We start from the raw sequence: 16,885 nt of genomic DNA, 5'->3' as shown, positions 1-16,885 counted from the left end.
TATATACATACACACATGTATAAATGTGTGTGTATATATATCGTGGCACTCCGTTGGTTACGATGACGAGGGTTTCAGTTGATCCAATCGACGGAACAGCCTGCTCATGAAATTAGCATCCGAGTGGCTGAGCAATCCACAGACACATGTACCCTTAATGTAGTTCTCAGGGAGATTCAGCACAACACAGAGTGTGACAAGGCTGGTCCTTTGAAATGCAGGTACGACAGAAACAAGAAGAGAGAGTGAGAGAAAGTTGTGGGGAAAAAGTACAGCAGGGTTCACCAGCCCCCACCACACTACCCCCTGCTGGAGCCTCGTTGAGCTTTAGTTGTCTGCGCTCAATAAACATTCACAATGTCCGGTCTGAGAATCAAAACTGCAATCCTATGACCACGAGTCTGCTGCCCAAACCACTGGGCCATTGCGCGTGCGCGCACACACACACACACAGAGGGCTGGCCAATAGTCACTCAACAGTAAAGCAAAATTCCATAAATACTCAATAACTGAATGCTGTGAGTTAAAAATCAGCATTTTTTTTTCAACATTTGTCTATTTATTGGCGAAGCCCCATATAAAATAATCTTTTGTTTTAATCTTGGAATTAAATGGTTTTGATATACTGTCAGGTGACTTTTGGCCATCTGTGTGTATGCATATGTGTGTGTATATATATATATATATACACACACACACAGGTGGACATGAAACCCATTCAATAAATGCTTTTTAGCCATTCCCTTGGCAGGAGCATACAAAGATTTCGTTTAGACAATAGACACCCCTTCTCTCATTTTCTAACACCTTGGACTCTATACCAAACTATATTTAAAGAAGACTTCAACCAAAAATCTCCAGACATGTTCTTGACCCCAGACAGAAGATAAAGTGTTTTTACTTCAAATATTTTATCAATTTTTACTGATATTTGATAAGATGAGATACATTGAAATCGGTAAAATTTTCTTTATATAATTTTCAAATCATTTTTTATTAAATTCCCTCTTAAATTGAAATGTCTTAGACTTACTTCTGTGCATTTCCACTGCCATCTTTTATATATAAAAATCTGATTTGTATAAATCTCTAATCGTTTCCCAAATATATATATAAAGGTGAGATCCTAGGATCCAGGTGTGAGAAGTGAGTAAGCTTCAAGCAGTCCACAGTGATTTTTTTGGCAGAGAAGGTTGTAGATTTTTCCCATACTGAAGTTCAATATGCAGGAAAAAGGTATTTTATTGTTCTCAGTTAGCAACTGGGGTTGCTGTGTACGTGAATAAAAATCCAAATTTAGGGGATGGAGCAGCAGGTAAAATCCAGGCTGCATATGTTTCCTAGCTAGTAGAACCTTGGAAATAGTAAATACCTAAAGGAGGGGTACTCCGCTAGCTCTCCTCAGGCCAAAGATACCTTTGTCAAATGAAGGTTATATTGTTGTCAAGGGACCTCACAGGAGATTTGATTGAAAATCTCCTGCAGCTTTTCATGACCACTGGCTATTTGGTCAGTTTTCTTCTATATCAGTTTTGACTGATTTTCTGTCTGGCATTTGGCTCAGCTAGTTGCTGATGATGATCCACGATCTGGTGAAATCATGCAATACCATCCATTAGCACCATCCACCTGTGCACTGAAGGAGTTTCATCAACCAATAAGAGAATCTTGATGCAATTTAGCATAAAATGGCTTTTTGGAACATCTACAGCAGTGGAAGGCATTAAAAACAACACATTCAAGCTAGGTTGGAGGAACTAATTTATATGTGTGTGTGTGTGTGCGCATGTATTTATTATAACACATAATTGCCTGCTGGAGGGGAACACCTATGCCATAGAAACCGGGCCCATGAGCCTGGCTAGGCTTGAAAAGGGGGCATAAATAAAAAAAATAATAAAATATATTTACAGGATGGCCTTTTTTCAATTTCCATCTACCAGATCCGCTTACAAGCCTTTGGTTGGCCCAAGGCTATAGTAGAAAACACTTGCCCAAGGTGCCATGCAGTGGGACTGAACCCAAAACCATGTGGTTGGGAAGCAAGCTTCTTACCACGCCTGCACCCATAATAATGGATATAATATCGTCATTTATTTAGAGCAACATTCAGTCAAAAGTAATTAATGCTAGATTAAGACAAGTGGCACAATGGGACCAGGACTAAAAACATTCAGTGTTAAAAAATGTGTGTGGAGGGAGAGACGGTGATTGCATGACCGTTACTGAGTGGTGGGGTGGTGGTGGTGGTGGTGGTCTTTTTGATATTGACCTTAAGACATCTTTAGGTTAACATCTACAGAGAAAGTAGAGAATTTCAATAAGTTGATATTCTGAGGAGAAAAGCTTGGGTTTTGTTGGGAGTTGGGGGGGGGCTGGGCTACAACTATTTAGTTGTGGTGAACAGAAGCCTTCATAGTAGCAGTAGTTGAGGCAGAGGGAGGAGACAACACAGGGACTGTGCAGTATAGCATTTTATCAAACAGTCATCTTTTTTTTTGGTGGGGGGGGGGGGATATGCTCTAAGATATCTGCACATCGCAAAAATATTCCACTGCAAGTTTGCGTGTCGTCAAGGACTGGACATTGATGTATTGACCAAGTTGTAAATGTGAAATGCAATAACTTTAACAGGGATGGACCGAGAGTGATTGATTGAGGAGCTCCTCACTTCTTTTACAATAATAAAACCATTTGTTGTTTCGTCCCAGATCAGCCTTGATTCAACTTATGACTAAGGACCATCCAGTTGTTTCTATCTGGCCTCTGTTTTTATTTCTTGTGTAGGCTTAATTACGTTACTCAATATATCCATCCTTGGATATGTTTTAAGGGAAATTTTGGCTGCAATTTCCTGTTGAGTTAGAAACCAGTTATCAGCAGAGATTGTTGAAGGGAAACAACTCTGTCAATACCCTTTAAGGGTTTGCTGGGTCAACGTGTGTGTGTGTGTGTGTGCTATAGAAATATAACTTCATAGTTTTAAAATATAGATATCTATTTTATTTCACCCTCCTATGGGTGTGTCTATGGAAATCAGAAATGACTGGGGAAAGGGTATGTCCTTGGGTGGCAGATAGTAGAATGGCCTTCAAATATGGAGGTTTACTACAAATATGGCCAACCCAAGTGGACTGGTAACAAGATTACATTTGAAAAACTGAATGCTCAGTAACCCAATCTCTGTGCCATGGAACTGAGTCAGAATCAATTAAGCTCTAGTGTTTGGAGGCCACAGCCAATTCCCCCCAATCCCACAGATGGCATCCATCAACTTCAATTTCTCAAACCTAGATCCAGAGGTGAGAGGAGGAGAAGGAAGAGGAGTCTAATAGAGGAAAGATATAATGAGCACTTGAGATTGTTCCTAGATTGGTGGTAAGAAAGGAGAGATGGTTGTCATTTCAATGAATTCAGACAGTATTGGAACTTAGGTGCTACCATCATGACCAAGTGGAGCCAAGCACCACTGCACCATTTTGGTCCAGCACCACTCACTTCAAAGAGCAGGAAAAGTTAACATTAAAATTACTTTTCTTTAATACCAACTTGGTCAGATGACCACATCTGATGATTTCATCTGAAATGTCCATCACACAGTCTGGCCCTTGTGGCAGAATGGTACATTGTGTGTTCTTTGGTAATATTGAGAGCTACACCCACAACATGACAACTGCTGGTCAGCCCTCAACACATTGGCATGCCACAGATAAAGGAGATGGTTGTATCACTCAAGCCAGGAGAAGAACCACTGCCTATCGGACAGATTAATGTCAGATCATCTGAAAACTCAACATGAAACTGAACAATCCTTGGATTAGAACTCCTAATCAATGAAAGAAGAACAATGGTTAACTTAGTCGTCGTGCTGAAGTCAAGGACCACATCTCTACAGAACACCCATCGCCAGCCTCACAAGAGTCCATTGAATCAACCAAGAGAAATCATTGGTGAAAACTGCAACAGAGATTCTTGGATTTACCAAAAGACGCCATCAAGTCTGGGCTGATGAAGATAATCTGGCAACTACAAGATTCGTCATTTAGAAAAGACAAGCTTGGTTTGCTTCAGATAATGGACTCCAATATGTTTTATAGCTGAATATTCGAAACAGAGAGAGGAAGGTTGGATGGAAGTGTTGGTCTTGGAGTGAAGTTCAGTTAAATCTCAATGTGTGTGTGTGTGTGTGCGTATGTGTTTGTTTGCATGTCTGTGTGTGTGTGTGTATTGTGTTTTAAGAGAAAGAGAGGAAGTTAGAAGAAGAGTGGGTGAGGTTCAGTGTAGGTCAGAGTGGTATTATTTAGCCCCAAGTCAGACCTGATCCAGAAGACCTATGATAAAAGACATTCCAGTCATAGCCATCTCATCTTTTATTCAAACATAGTGTATCTAGGACTACATTGTCCAGTGTTTCTTTTTGGTGTGATTTGAGAGAGATTTGGCTGCTATTTTTAACATATCAAGTAAACCTGGTAAGACACACTCCCTAATTCCACAGTGCTAGTGATGAAAATGTACCTCCCTCTGGTACCTATTAACAGATTGAGAAGTTGAGAGTTAAGTGTCTTCACATAGAGAGGGTTGATGTTGCCTCATTGGTTACCAGGGTAACTCAAGTAAGAAAGAAGTGAATTGCAAAAAACTTTATTGCTGTTGTTCATTAGGGATTCTCTGTAACAGACAAAGAGTAATGTCGAAAGACTGTGAGAGGATTGTGAGAAGACATGGAGGTGAAACAAGGAAGACGGACACATGGCAGATGGAATCCGGTTGGTTGTCTTTCAGTTTTATAAAAAGATAGAGAAGAAAGGAAGTGAGGGAGATTGGCTGTCTTGGAGAAGAGATATATGATGGGAAAGGTTGATAGGGTAAATGAAAGGGACATATGTTGGTGGTGGAGGGGTTCTGTGGTAAGGGCAGCCCAGGGAAATAATTGGTGAGGAAATATTTTAATATACTGGACTAGAAGGATGGAAAGATAACTGACCAAACTGAGCGAAGATATGCAGTTGTGAGGTGTGTGTGTGTGTGTGCATGAATATACACACACACATGCATGTTCCCTGACTGGCTCCTGTGCCAGTGATACATAAAAGGCACCCACTACACTCTCAGAGTGGTTGGCATTAAGAGAGGCATCCAGCTGTAGAAAACAATGCCAAATCAGGTTAGAGCCTGATGCAACCTAAGGCTTGCCAGCCGTCAGTCACACTGTCCAACCCATGCTAGCATGGAAAGCAGACATTTAAACAATGATGATACATGCACGCACACACATAGGCTCAGGTGTGGCTGAGTGGCTAAGAAGTTTACTTTCCAATCTCATGGTTCTGGGTTCTGTCCCACTACATGACACCTTGTCTAAGTACATTTTACTATCGTCCTGGACTGACCAAAGCCTTGTGAGTGGATTTGGTAGAAGGAAACTGAAAGAAGTTCATCGTATATGTATATATGTATGTTTATTTCTCCTTGTTTTGATATCACAAGATAATTGTGAACGATTGTCTCTGCCATAGAAGTGGGATCATTCATTTCCGATTTGCATTGAGACTGATTTTCAATGGATGGATACCCTTCCTGACACTAACTCATCATTTTTATAGTTGTCTGTCCTAAAGAGTAGAGAAAGAAGGTACACAATGCATTTAACTCCACATACTGAAATAAAATTATATATATGGATGCGTGTGTCTTCACATTTCTACACACACACACAGAATAAATAATTGCTGTTTTCTCTGACAGCCACCAATTATGAAATCCATGTGAAAACTGGGAACGTGAGAGGAGCAGGAACTGATGCTAATGTTTTCCTTCAAATGTTTGGTTCAAAGAATAACACAGACAAAATTCCATTAGTTTCTTCTGAAAACTTAAGGAACCTATTTGAACGAGACAGAATTGATATTTTCAAGAGAGAACTTACTAACATTGGTCAAGTAAGCAATTCTTTCATCCTTTTGGCAAGTATTTCTGACTTTCTCCATTTTCAAGATATTGTTCACATGTGCTTATTTAGCCTGCTAGAAACAATAGCCAAATGCCCTTCAAATTACACCAAACCATTACAAAAAAAACATTTAATAATTTGGTAACCTGTGATTTTATGGCTGTGGTGCTTATATTTGCTTGAAACTGACCTGGGTATAACAAGGAAAACCAAATTTATTTTCGCTGATTCTGGTTTAAAAAGAAAGTCGTCTGTCTCTTGTCCTTCTCATGATTCTCCTCTTGCTGCTCTCTTCTTCCATCTCTCTACCTCTCCAATTCAATAACCATTCACAATCTCAACACCTGCATCCATCCTTTAACCCCCCCCCAATCATTACAGACATTACTTCCCCTCGCCCCATTTCCCCTATCTCCCCCTGTCCCCACTCACTTCTCCTCCCCCTCCTCCCCTGGTCACACATCATCATCATCACTGACTCATTTCTCTCTTCTAAATAGGAGAAGACAACAACAAGAACCCGCGATGCCTCATTCTGTTCATCTCAGTCCTTAACTCTCATCTGCTAGCATAAAGTCCCACCTTTTGGGTTTCATAGGCTTACAACCTGCATGACCACCTCACTAGTGCTGGTGCCACAGGAAAAGCCACCCAGTACACACTGTAAAGTGGTTGGGGTTAGGAAGGGCATCCAGTCATAGAAACATAGAAACCATGCCAAAGTAGTCCTTGGACCCATCAGATCCTTTTAAACTATCCATTCCATGGCAGTATGGAACACGGATATTGAATGATAATACATACACACACACACACACGCATGCATGCATGCACACATGCATACATAAATACACATAAATATTTATCTGATGTTCCAGTAGTGGAAGATCAGGTAAATCCGGCCTCTGTATTCAGGGTGGAAAGACAGGTTTCTCTCCACCCTGAAGAATTTAATGTTGATCTGCATCCACCACTGGTTGCATATCTTTGACTTTTTGTGAACCACATCTGCTGATATTATGAAGTAATTCTGAACCCCCAGAAACAGCTGTCGGGCCTGTAACAGCAAACCTTCTCCCCTTAGTTTTCTGTGTCTCTTCTGTTAATATATAAACATCTCTCTAGATTTATACATGAATCTTCATCAACAGAATACGTTTAGTCTTTACTTTCTTTCTATTTACATGTTTGCATCTATGTAAATTCTATATAGAGCCCAAACAGTTCTATTTGTTTATTTACATCATTATCTCTCTCTCTCTCTCTCTCTCTCTCTCTCTCTCTCTCTCTCTCTCTCTCTCTCTCTCTCTCTCTCTCTCTCTCTCTCTCTCTCTCTCTCTCTCTCTCATATATGACAGACTTGTTCACAGTTTGTTTTTAGAAAATTTCACTGTTAAGTGATTACTGAAACAAAGGCTGTGACCTCAGAAGTAACGAGATCAAATCCAGAAGCATGGGGTTGCACAACGACACCCAATTGTAAGTCGTTAATGACTTTCTTAATGACCCAGTTACTAATCAGTCATTAGTCATTCTAAATAATGATTTATAATTGATTACAAAAAAAAATATACAAGCAACCAGCTCATGGGGCTCATCCAAATCAGAGCTGGAATTGAACCAGGTATCTTTGTCTTCTAACCATGAGGCACGTGGTTTAATATTCAGCAGTGCATTATTATTTTGGGTTTTTTTAGCTTTTTTCTATATATTTGCATATGTATGTACATTTGTGTATATATATATATATATACATACACATATACACACACACGCATGTTTGTGTGTGTGTCTGTGTATGTATAATATTCATAGAAAGGGTGAGATATATATTTATGTTTTTATGCATGTATATGTATGCATAAATACACATGTGTGCGTGTGTGTGTATCATTCTGTTTCTCTTTTAAGATAAAAAAGATCAAAATCAGCCACGACAACAGTCAGTTGAGTGCTGGTTGGTTCTTAGACAGTGTTTTCATTAAAGTTCCATCAGAAGGGAAACATTATATGTTTGATTGCTTCCGCTGGTTGGCTGTGGATGAAGAAGATGGTCAGACTGAAGTGGTTCTGGAGCCGTCAGTGTTGGAGAACAGAGATAAAGGTAAAACTGCTAATTATTAACAACATACCCCAGTGAACTTTCTTTTGAAAAAAGGCAACATGTTGGGGGGAAGGTCAACCTTCAGACAACACTGCTGGCCATAAACCAGCAATAAATATTCTTTATGTAATTAATCTAATTAGGTTCAGACTATAATGAGGCTTTGAAGACATACATTCTTTAAAATGGAAACAACTGATTTGATAGGCTGACATCAGCAGAGACTGTTGCCTCTCAAACCTCACAGTAATAATAATAATGTTCTCTACTGAGATGCTGTTTGTTTTAACATCACAAAGTTCTGAGGGAATTACTTTTGAAATATAACAAAATATTGGATATTATATAGTCTTGTATAACATAGTGTAGTATCATATATAATGCTGTATAGTATAAGAATAGTATAGGGACTAGTGTTTAGGATAATATAGTCTATAGTGTGGTATATAGTGCTTAATAATTAAATTGAATGGTATAAAATAATATTGCATTCAAAGTAATAATGAATAGTGTTGTATGGTATTGTATAACACAGTATGATATGCAATGATATAACATGATCATGATGTAATGTCCAGCTTCTGGCACAAAGTGGACAGTTTGTGAGGATTTAATGAGCGAGAGGACTGCATCCTGCTCCAATGTATCCCGGTTTTTGTCACTGGAGGCCCTTCTTAATGCCAACCACTTTACACATGTACAACAGCACACGCACACACACGCACACACACGTGAACAGACTGAACAGTTGAAGTTGGAGAGCAGAGTCCTGTGAAGGATGAAGTGATGGCTAACAATATATAATAATATTTTGGATCTATCTGAAGTGCAGGACAATTCCTTGGTGGGTCTTGTACCAGACCCTTACATTCACACACACACACACACCCCCTCCAGTAAAATTTGGCTGAAAGAAGCTGTGTGAAACAAGCTATAGAAACAGATACTTTGAGCAAAAGGTTCCTTCTGGGTTCTACATCAACTGAATTATATGAAAATTTCTTTATCACTCTTGTCATTGGAAACTGCATAAAACTTCGAGTGTGTATGTATGTGTACATATGTGTGTGTGTATAAAAAGTCATTAATGATAAAAGCTTCAGGTGTTATATCCAAAAGGACATTTTTTTAGTCGGTTCTTCTCATCCTGGGCTCAAACAAAATGGAATTTGAAAAAAACTAATGATGCTGTGAAACTCCTTACATAAAAATGCATAAGTTGATTTTGATCAAAATCGGACAACGTTTGAAAAAAATCGAATCGACTATTTGGGGCGATCCAATATCAATATGAAAAAAATCAATAGAGTCATGACCCGTCTCGTCCAAAAATGCACCAATAATGTAAATATACACATAAACATACACACACATACATAGATACAAGCCTTTGACAGGGTTTCTCATTCCACCATCTGGTGGTTACTATGGAAGCTGTAGGTAAACAAATGGCTGGAGAGAGTGAACAAAGCTATCTACAGGGGTACTGCCAGTAAGGTGAGAATTACGTAAGGGTATAGTAATGAATTGAGAGTGCAGGTAGGAGTTTACCAAGGCTTCGTTCTCAGTCCCCTCCTGCCAGAATTCTGCAATGGTGGTCGTGGTGGTGGCAGTGTTTTTTTTTTATAAGTATTGTTATGGTGGAAGGTACAATTAAAATTAGACCCTCTTGATTAGTTTTATCATCTTAACTAATTGGTTCAACTAAGATAGTTATTGGAGCATCTCAGCTAGTTGATCATTTCAAACTAGTCATACTATCAAAGTTTGGTAGACTATCTGTTATAGATAGATATGTAGATAGATAGATTGACAGATTAAGAATTAGAAATATGTACAGACAGACAGACAGACAGAAAAACATGTAGATAGATAGATTGACAGACAGCTATGATAAGTGTCACTATCCCTAAATTCAACCAGTTTCGCGTCTGTCCATTTTACAGCCGAGCCGTGTGAAGTGACACTCTGGACAGGAAATGTTCCAAATGCTGGCACCAATGCCAATATTTACATCAAACTGTATGGAGACAAAGGCAAATCAGAAGAATATACTCTAAATAACAGAAGTGACAACTTTGAGCAAGGCTCTGTGGATACATTTAAGGTAAGAAGTAGAACTATTAAGGGTGACAGCAGCAGCTGCTGCCCGTTTCCTACCAATTCTTTAAAAGACAAAATTCTATTTTGCTCCTCGTCATACCTCATTGGGATAATTAGTAAGTGAGAGAAAAAAACAGGTCCCTGGATAGGACACCAGTTTGCTTCGTGTAACCTCTGGGAGGAACTAAGTATTAAGCAATCAGTGTAGCCATAAATAACATCCAGATCTCCCTCAAATGACACCCTAGGGTGTTAGGTCAAAACTGACCTCACCACCAACTGAAGCAGTGAAAGGTGTCTCACTCAAAGATTCAAAAAGGGTAATACTCTAAAGACTACTGCCTTCAGTTTTGTGGTGATTCAGTTACAAATTTGACCCTGTTGTGACGGCATCCCCACCCACCTCCCACTATAAACTGTGAGCTGTTTGTTTAAAAAGTCAGAGGAGAGATTGTACAAACTCTGACCCTCATCAACTCTGCCATAACTAATGGAAATCTGAGGATAACTTCCAAAAGACAAAGTTATCTTCAGACTAAAGACAGATGGGGGCTGTTCAACTTGATGAAAACAGAGTAGATTCTACTGAACATACCCAGGGACCAGGTGTTAAACCATGAATCAGATTAATCCCAATACCCCAAAACAGGAATGGCCCTTCCAAGAGTTTCCTTCATCCTTATCCCATGCACAAGAAGTTAATCACCACAAGACACCCAATGCAACATACTACAAACTTGAACTTGGTACCTTGTGGTTGCAAAGCACGCTTCTTTTACCCATACAATTTTACCTGTGCCCAGTTCTGATGTCAACGCATAAAAATATAAAATATTTTTTCTTAGGATATTGAAGGAAACTTCCATTTTTTCAATGCTTTTATGTTTCTGTTTGTTGTAGATAGAAATACCCAATATCGGAAATTTACACAAGATTTTAGTTCATTGCGATGGCAAAGGTGTGTTTGCTGGCTGGTTCCTACATAAGGTCAGTGAACTTTGTATACTTGTTCTTTTTCTTGTTATACAACAGCACATTATTATTATCATCATCATCATCATCATCATCATTTTCTTTCAATTTTGCTTCCATTTCTTGCCGAGTGTCTTGCTGACACCTAGAGCAGAGAAACCCTCTGTATACATTGGGATGCCATTAAAAGAAACACACCAGTTTGTTCGTTCACAAAGTTGTGTGTTAGAAGAAAAAAATGAGGAAGAAAGACAGAGAGAAAAAGGAAAGACGGGGGGAAAGAAAACAAAGAAAATAAAGGGGAAAAGAGGAGAGAAAAGCCACAGCGACATGTACTGCTTTTCTCAGTACATGTGACGTTGCAGTTAAGACAACCTTTTGCACTTCCTGCATGGATGGTAATCCAGGAACCAGTCTCAAATAATTTTCAATTCCTTTTTTTGATGACTCCAAGAGCTCCTACAATCACTGATACTGTAACTGTCTTGAGATGCCACATCTTTTCGATTTCGATTACCAAATCTTTGTATTTTCTGAGCTTATCAAAGTCTTTTGCCGAGATATTTTGGTCACAAGGTATGCACAGGTCAATCAATAAACAGACTTTATCGTTTTGGTCTTTCATAGCAATATCTGGTTTATCATCTTTGATGGTCCGCTCTGTACAGACTGGAAAGTCCCAAAGAACCATTACATTTTCTCCTCCAGTTACAGCCCCTGGGTGGTGCTTGTACCATTTGTCAGCAGTTTTCATTTTATAATGCCAACATATTAACCAAATCTCTCCTGTCTTCATTTATACTCTACTGGGGCTAAAACTTTACACGCTCCTCTGTTTCAATCTCATCATTGCAATGTCAGCACTTTGGGTCAACTCCATTTTTAATCACATTGGCCTGGTAGTTACAGGTCAGTAAGCTCTGATCTTGAGCAGCCAAGATAAAGCTTTCCCTCTCTGCCTTTAGCCCTGAGCTCCATAGCCACTGTTGGGTGTGCTTCTTGTCTACATCAGCTTGTTTGTCATGTTGTGCCAATTCTGGACATTCACTAACGATGTGCCATACCATTTCACCCCTCTCACCACACATTATGCATTCATCGCTGCCAGTAGTGTTGTCGATTCTGCACTTCACATAGTTAGTCCTTTCCTTATTGTTATTGATATCACCACCACCACTCCTCCTCCTCCTTCAGTTATTTGTATTGCATACTTTCACTACCCAACCAATCAATGCTCTGTGTGCCTTGGTTATCTGCCTTTTGTGTGTGTGCAGTACCCAACAGTGCTATTTTCTCTGCAGATTTGTTAAGTCCTGGCATTGTGGATATGTATTTATCTGTATATCTTATGCTCATTCCCAAAACAGGGATTGCTTCCATTTTCAAGCCCCACATTTGGGCGATCTTAGTTTCCAGGTATTTATAATTTCTTGACTTTTTGTTGTTTAACCCTAGGTAGGCATTGACCCAACTGATCAAAGGTGTTTCTGTTCAGGTATAGTGTTTGTAGGAATGCATTACATGAGAATGTGTTTTTCTATGCAGTTCCCATTGTTTAATCTGGATCACTGATTTCTATAATAAAAATCTTTCCAGCCATGACCATTACATCTTTTGTTTAGAAATACAATCTTAAAGCTGTATTTTGCAACCTGTTTTTGTCTTTTAAAACAGTAAAGTATTATTTTAGGGAGATTTAACTGTTATTTCTAACAAATCAAGTGACATGAGGAGGGGCTCTCATTTATTCAGTAATCCTTACTGTTAATAAGATGCTCGTTACATATTGGCAGACATCAATTAAACTGATCGCATTCACTTTGTAAACATCGATTTTATATTAAAACAACAAATAAATTAATATTTCCCGTTTGAAATTGAAAAATCTTATTTCATTTCGTTTGCCATTAATAGATTCTGATAAGACGACACAGAGTTGATTCCAAATGGAAATCTGGAACTGATAACATTGAGCCACAGAAAACTGGCAGTAAGAAACAACCCAAGTTTGTAACAGCTTCTGACACACAACATGGTAATTCCAGCAATGTTGAACAACACTGGTTTATTGTAGACCAATGGTTTGATAAAGATGCTAACTCTCTCACCAAAGAACTGGTGCCAACAGATCTAAATGGGAAACCACTGACAGATTATTTTGATGGTTTGTTCCACAATATTCTCTCTGTTTGCAACATCCCTCACTTTCTTTGTGTCTGTTTTTTCTCTTCTCTTTTTTTGAATCACTGTCTGCAATCACACCATCATCCATCCACACCTCTATTAGTCAGCAACTTTGATTCTTTCTTGTATACTGTCTTGCAACCCAGAACAACTCATGCCTCTGATTCTCTCTTCCTTTCTGCTTCTGCCCTGGCTAAATACACCTGTCACATTGCTTTTCTTCTAGATACTTGATATAGTTCTGTGCTGCCCACCATTTTTCCAGTTTTTTCATTCCTGCCTCTTTTATGACTCTTGTGTGCTTCATTGCTCCTTCACCAAATCATCCTTGGGCTGGTTGCAACTTTGTACCAGCCACAGATTTGGTTTATGGCTCTCATCAGATTATTCTGTAAGAACTTCCAGCTATCCTCTATGTTATACACCTTTATCTCCTTCTCCTGTTTGTTAAGTGCTTCAACTAAGTCTCGTCTATATCTCTGGCTATTCAATGGATCTTTCAGTTTCCATATTCTCCTTTGTTTGTATCTCTGAGTCCTTTTAGTTCTAAGTCATGTGACTTGATTTTTTTTCCCCTGTGTAATTTTTCAAGTGTCAAACGAAAATATTGCACAACACAGGTACAATCCTCCGACCTTTTCACTTCGTCACTTTTGCCATCTCAACTTGTCAATGGAAAATCTTCAAGTGGCATCTGCTTCCTCTTCACCACTTCCTGTGCTTTTATCAGCAATCAAAACAGTGTTCAGAATTTCAGAATCTGGAAAATGGCACACAATGTTTCTTCAGCAGCATTCATCTACTTGGTTAGATTTTCTACATTATGACAACTTGCCATTGGCAAGGTAACTTAACCAATGAATGGTAGATCAACCAATGTCATAGATACCACGCAGCTTAAGGATCAGAACATCACAGTTCAGTTTTGGCCAACAGTTCTATTTTGTCTTGGAACGATATGGTTAGATGTTTACATTTGACTCTACCATTGATGCTTTCAGTTTTCTTGCCTTTTAGTAGCCATAGCTAATGGGAAATTTAAGCTAGATAAGCAGAGGATCTCACTAACAAGTGCACAGTAATTAATGCAAGTAAATTCATACCACAGTGAACTAATCTGGTAGACACAGGAATTTGAAATTCCCCTTCATAACTTATCCAGATTAAAAGAGGTGCTGAATCATCTGTTACCAGAAAATCAGTAATGTACCTTCGTGTGTGTATGTGCGTAAACATTCTTGCATAAGATAATTAAGCAATTAATGAATCTATGGTGAACACAATTTCTTGGGAAAATCGAGGACTATGCAAGGGCTCTAACTACCAAGATATTCTGATATGTTACCTCCCTTGATTTGTCTATTTATTTCAAAATCCTGTTCAGTCTCATGTAATCTTGTGTATTCCCATCTAAAATGTGGCATGCTTGAACAGTTGTGAATATCTCTTCACATGAAACCATTGGTAGCCTTGTTAACCTACAAATAAAGTTTATATATATTTATTCATGCACACAAACACCCACACACTTAACAAATTACTGATTGAACTATAGTGTGTATGTGGCTGTGTATTCCACAAACACTTGTTGCTTTACTATAATATGTGTGTGTATGTGTCTCACTCACAGTGTCTCTGTATATTTATATTGTATGTGCAGAAGTGGAATACACTGTGAAAGTGGTGACAGGTGATGTGTTTGGTGCTGGCACTGATGCCAACGTCTTCCTCACAATTTATGGAGACCATGGTGACACGTCAGAGAGAAACCTATCAAAATCACAGAATATGAATAAATTTGAGAGGAGTCAGGTAAGTGAAGCTAATTTGAATATCAGAGCTTAAAGGAGATTTGATACATAATGAGTGCAGCTACCCATGCATACATGCACAACACTTTCAACATCAGATGTGCAGGTGTAGAAGATCATTTAAAAACACTGTTTTCAAGATTTCCTTCTACAATGATTCTAATTCTTCCAGTCAAAGTTAGCAGCCGGTTTATTACTTTTATCATAAATAAGAAAAACACCTTTTAGTTACCAACTGAGCATTTTTCAAACTGGATTACCAAATATATTTTATACCACATGGAATCTTGCTTGTACATCATGACCAACATTGGTAAGACCACCAATATTGATACCAAGGCAGGCAGTGCTATGACACCTGTAAGTTGTTTAAGACAACATAAGTACTACAACTGCTTTGAAACCTTCTATAGACCCAGATCATAAATTCAATTTTAAACCAATGATAATCAGTCCACTTGGTTTTGAGAGTAAATGTTTAAGGGATAACCTGGAAAAGTTAGGGGCAGACCATCAAACACACGCATTACAAATGCAATCTATAAGCAGAACATTAAAAATATGCAAGTTTTTTCTCAAGTTCAAAATGTAAATAAGTCAAAGCTGTTGTTTGTGGAGTTTGTCAGTGAGAGATAATTCACCTTTGTAAATCTCAGCTGGAATGGAATCTGAGCCAGGTACTTTGCCACTGGCTAGCAGATATGTTGCTTCTCTGTAACATATCTCCAAAATCGACATAGTATCCAGCATTTTATCAACTGGAACTCAATGGCTTCATCATTGGTGGTGAAAGGATGCTTCAGTCTGCTGTCAAAATATTCAGCCCGACATTCAAGAAGCTTTGTCAGGGATCAGTGTTAACCATCTACTTTAAAGAGAGATGATTCTAACATAGAGGGACCACAGACTTCTTTCAGGCTGTTATCAAAAGTTATCATTTAATTCCTGCTGGTGTCGCCTTGATCTAATCAGCTCTGTTGCTTAGCTATACTTCCTATGTCTGGCACAACTTCTGCTGGATGGTGTTGTGAAGATTCCTCAGTGCAACTTTTTTTGCTGAAGACTTTGGCCTCTTGAAGTGGACTTTGTAGGTGCCGGCTTTCTCTTCAAGCAACTGTTTGGTGCATTTCTCATCAAACCAGTCTTTATGCTTCCTGACAGAAGGCTCAAAGAACTCCATGACTGTGTTGTTGTACATGGTCATGAAGTGTGCTCCATACTGTCTTCACATCCAAATTTTCCAGCAAGGTGGACTCTAGACATTCTTCCAGGCTGTCAGTAATGGTTTAAAAGCACCAAAACATCTGAATGGGAAAAATCTGCTACTGCACAACTTTTCTGACATCCTGGAAGAATACCTGGAGTCCATTGTGCTATTCAGACATAGTGTATCTAGGACTATATTATTCAATGTTACTTTTTCTTATCTAAAGCAGTAGTATGTGATTTGGAGGAGATTTAGTTGCTATTTCTAGCAGGGTAAAGAATCACATGTGGCTCCTACAAGTAATTTCTAAATGTTATCACAAATGGAAGTATTATTAAATTGTTGGCAGGAAGACATCTTCACATTAAATGCGATTGATCTGGGAAAGTTGAAGAAAATCAAAATCTGGCATGACAACAGTGGCAGCAATGCGGCTTGGTTCTTGGATTATGTAGAAGTTAGAGACAACGACAACCAACAGTAAGTACCATTTGTGACTGGGTGTGTGTGTGTAGATCAACATCATCTGTTAGCATCCATGCTGACATGGT

The 16,885-nt window shown here is 38.8% G+C and overlaps 1 protein-coding gene across 3 annotated transcripts in view; it reads left to right on the top strand.

Annotated features, from left to right (window-relative positions):
• The window catches only part of LOC115217301 (lipoxygenase homology domain-containing protein 1-like), a 308,929-nt gene that overhangs the window by 245,789 nt on the left and 46,255 nt on the right, over positions 1-16,885 (top strand). For all 3 annotated transcript variants that reach the window (XM_036507273.1, XM_036507275.1, XM_036507276.1), the window contains 7 exons: positions 5,749-5,942; positions 7,865-8,057; positions 10,004-10,164; positions 11,061-11,147; positions 13,047-13,296; positions 14,977-15,128; positions 16,684-16,814. In XM_036507273.1, the coding sequence (XP_036363166.1) occupies positions 5,749-5,942; positions 7,865-8,057; positions 10,004-10,164; positions 11,061-11,147; positions 13,047-13,296; positions 14,977-15,128; positions 16,684-16,814 (1,168 nt within the window). The remainder of the gene's footprint in view (positions 1-5,748; positions 5,943-7,864; positions 8,058-10,003; positions 10,165-11,060; positions 11,148-13,046; positions 13,297-14,976; positions 15,129-16,683; positions 16,815-16,885) is intronic.

This window comes from Octopus sinensis, linkage group LG11 (genome assembly GCF_006345805.1).
Source record: "Octopus sinensis linkage group LG11, ASM634580v1, whole genome shotgun sequence".
Lineage (NCBI taxonomy): Eukaryota > Metazoa > Mollusca > Cephalopoda > Octopoda > Octopodidae > Octopus > Octopus sinensis.
This window is presented reverse-complemented; position numbering and strand designations above follow the sequence as displayed.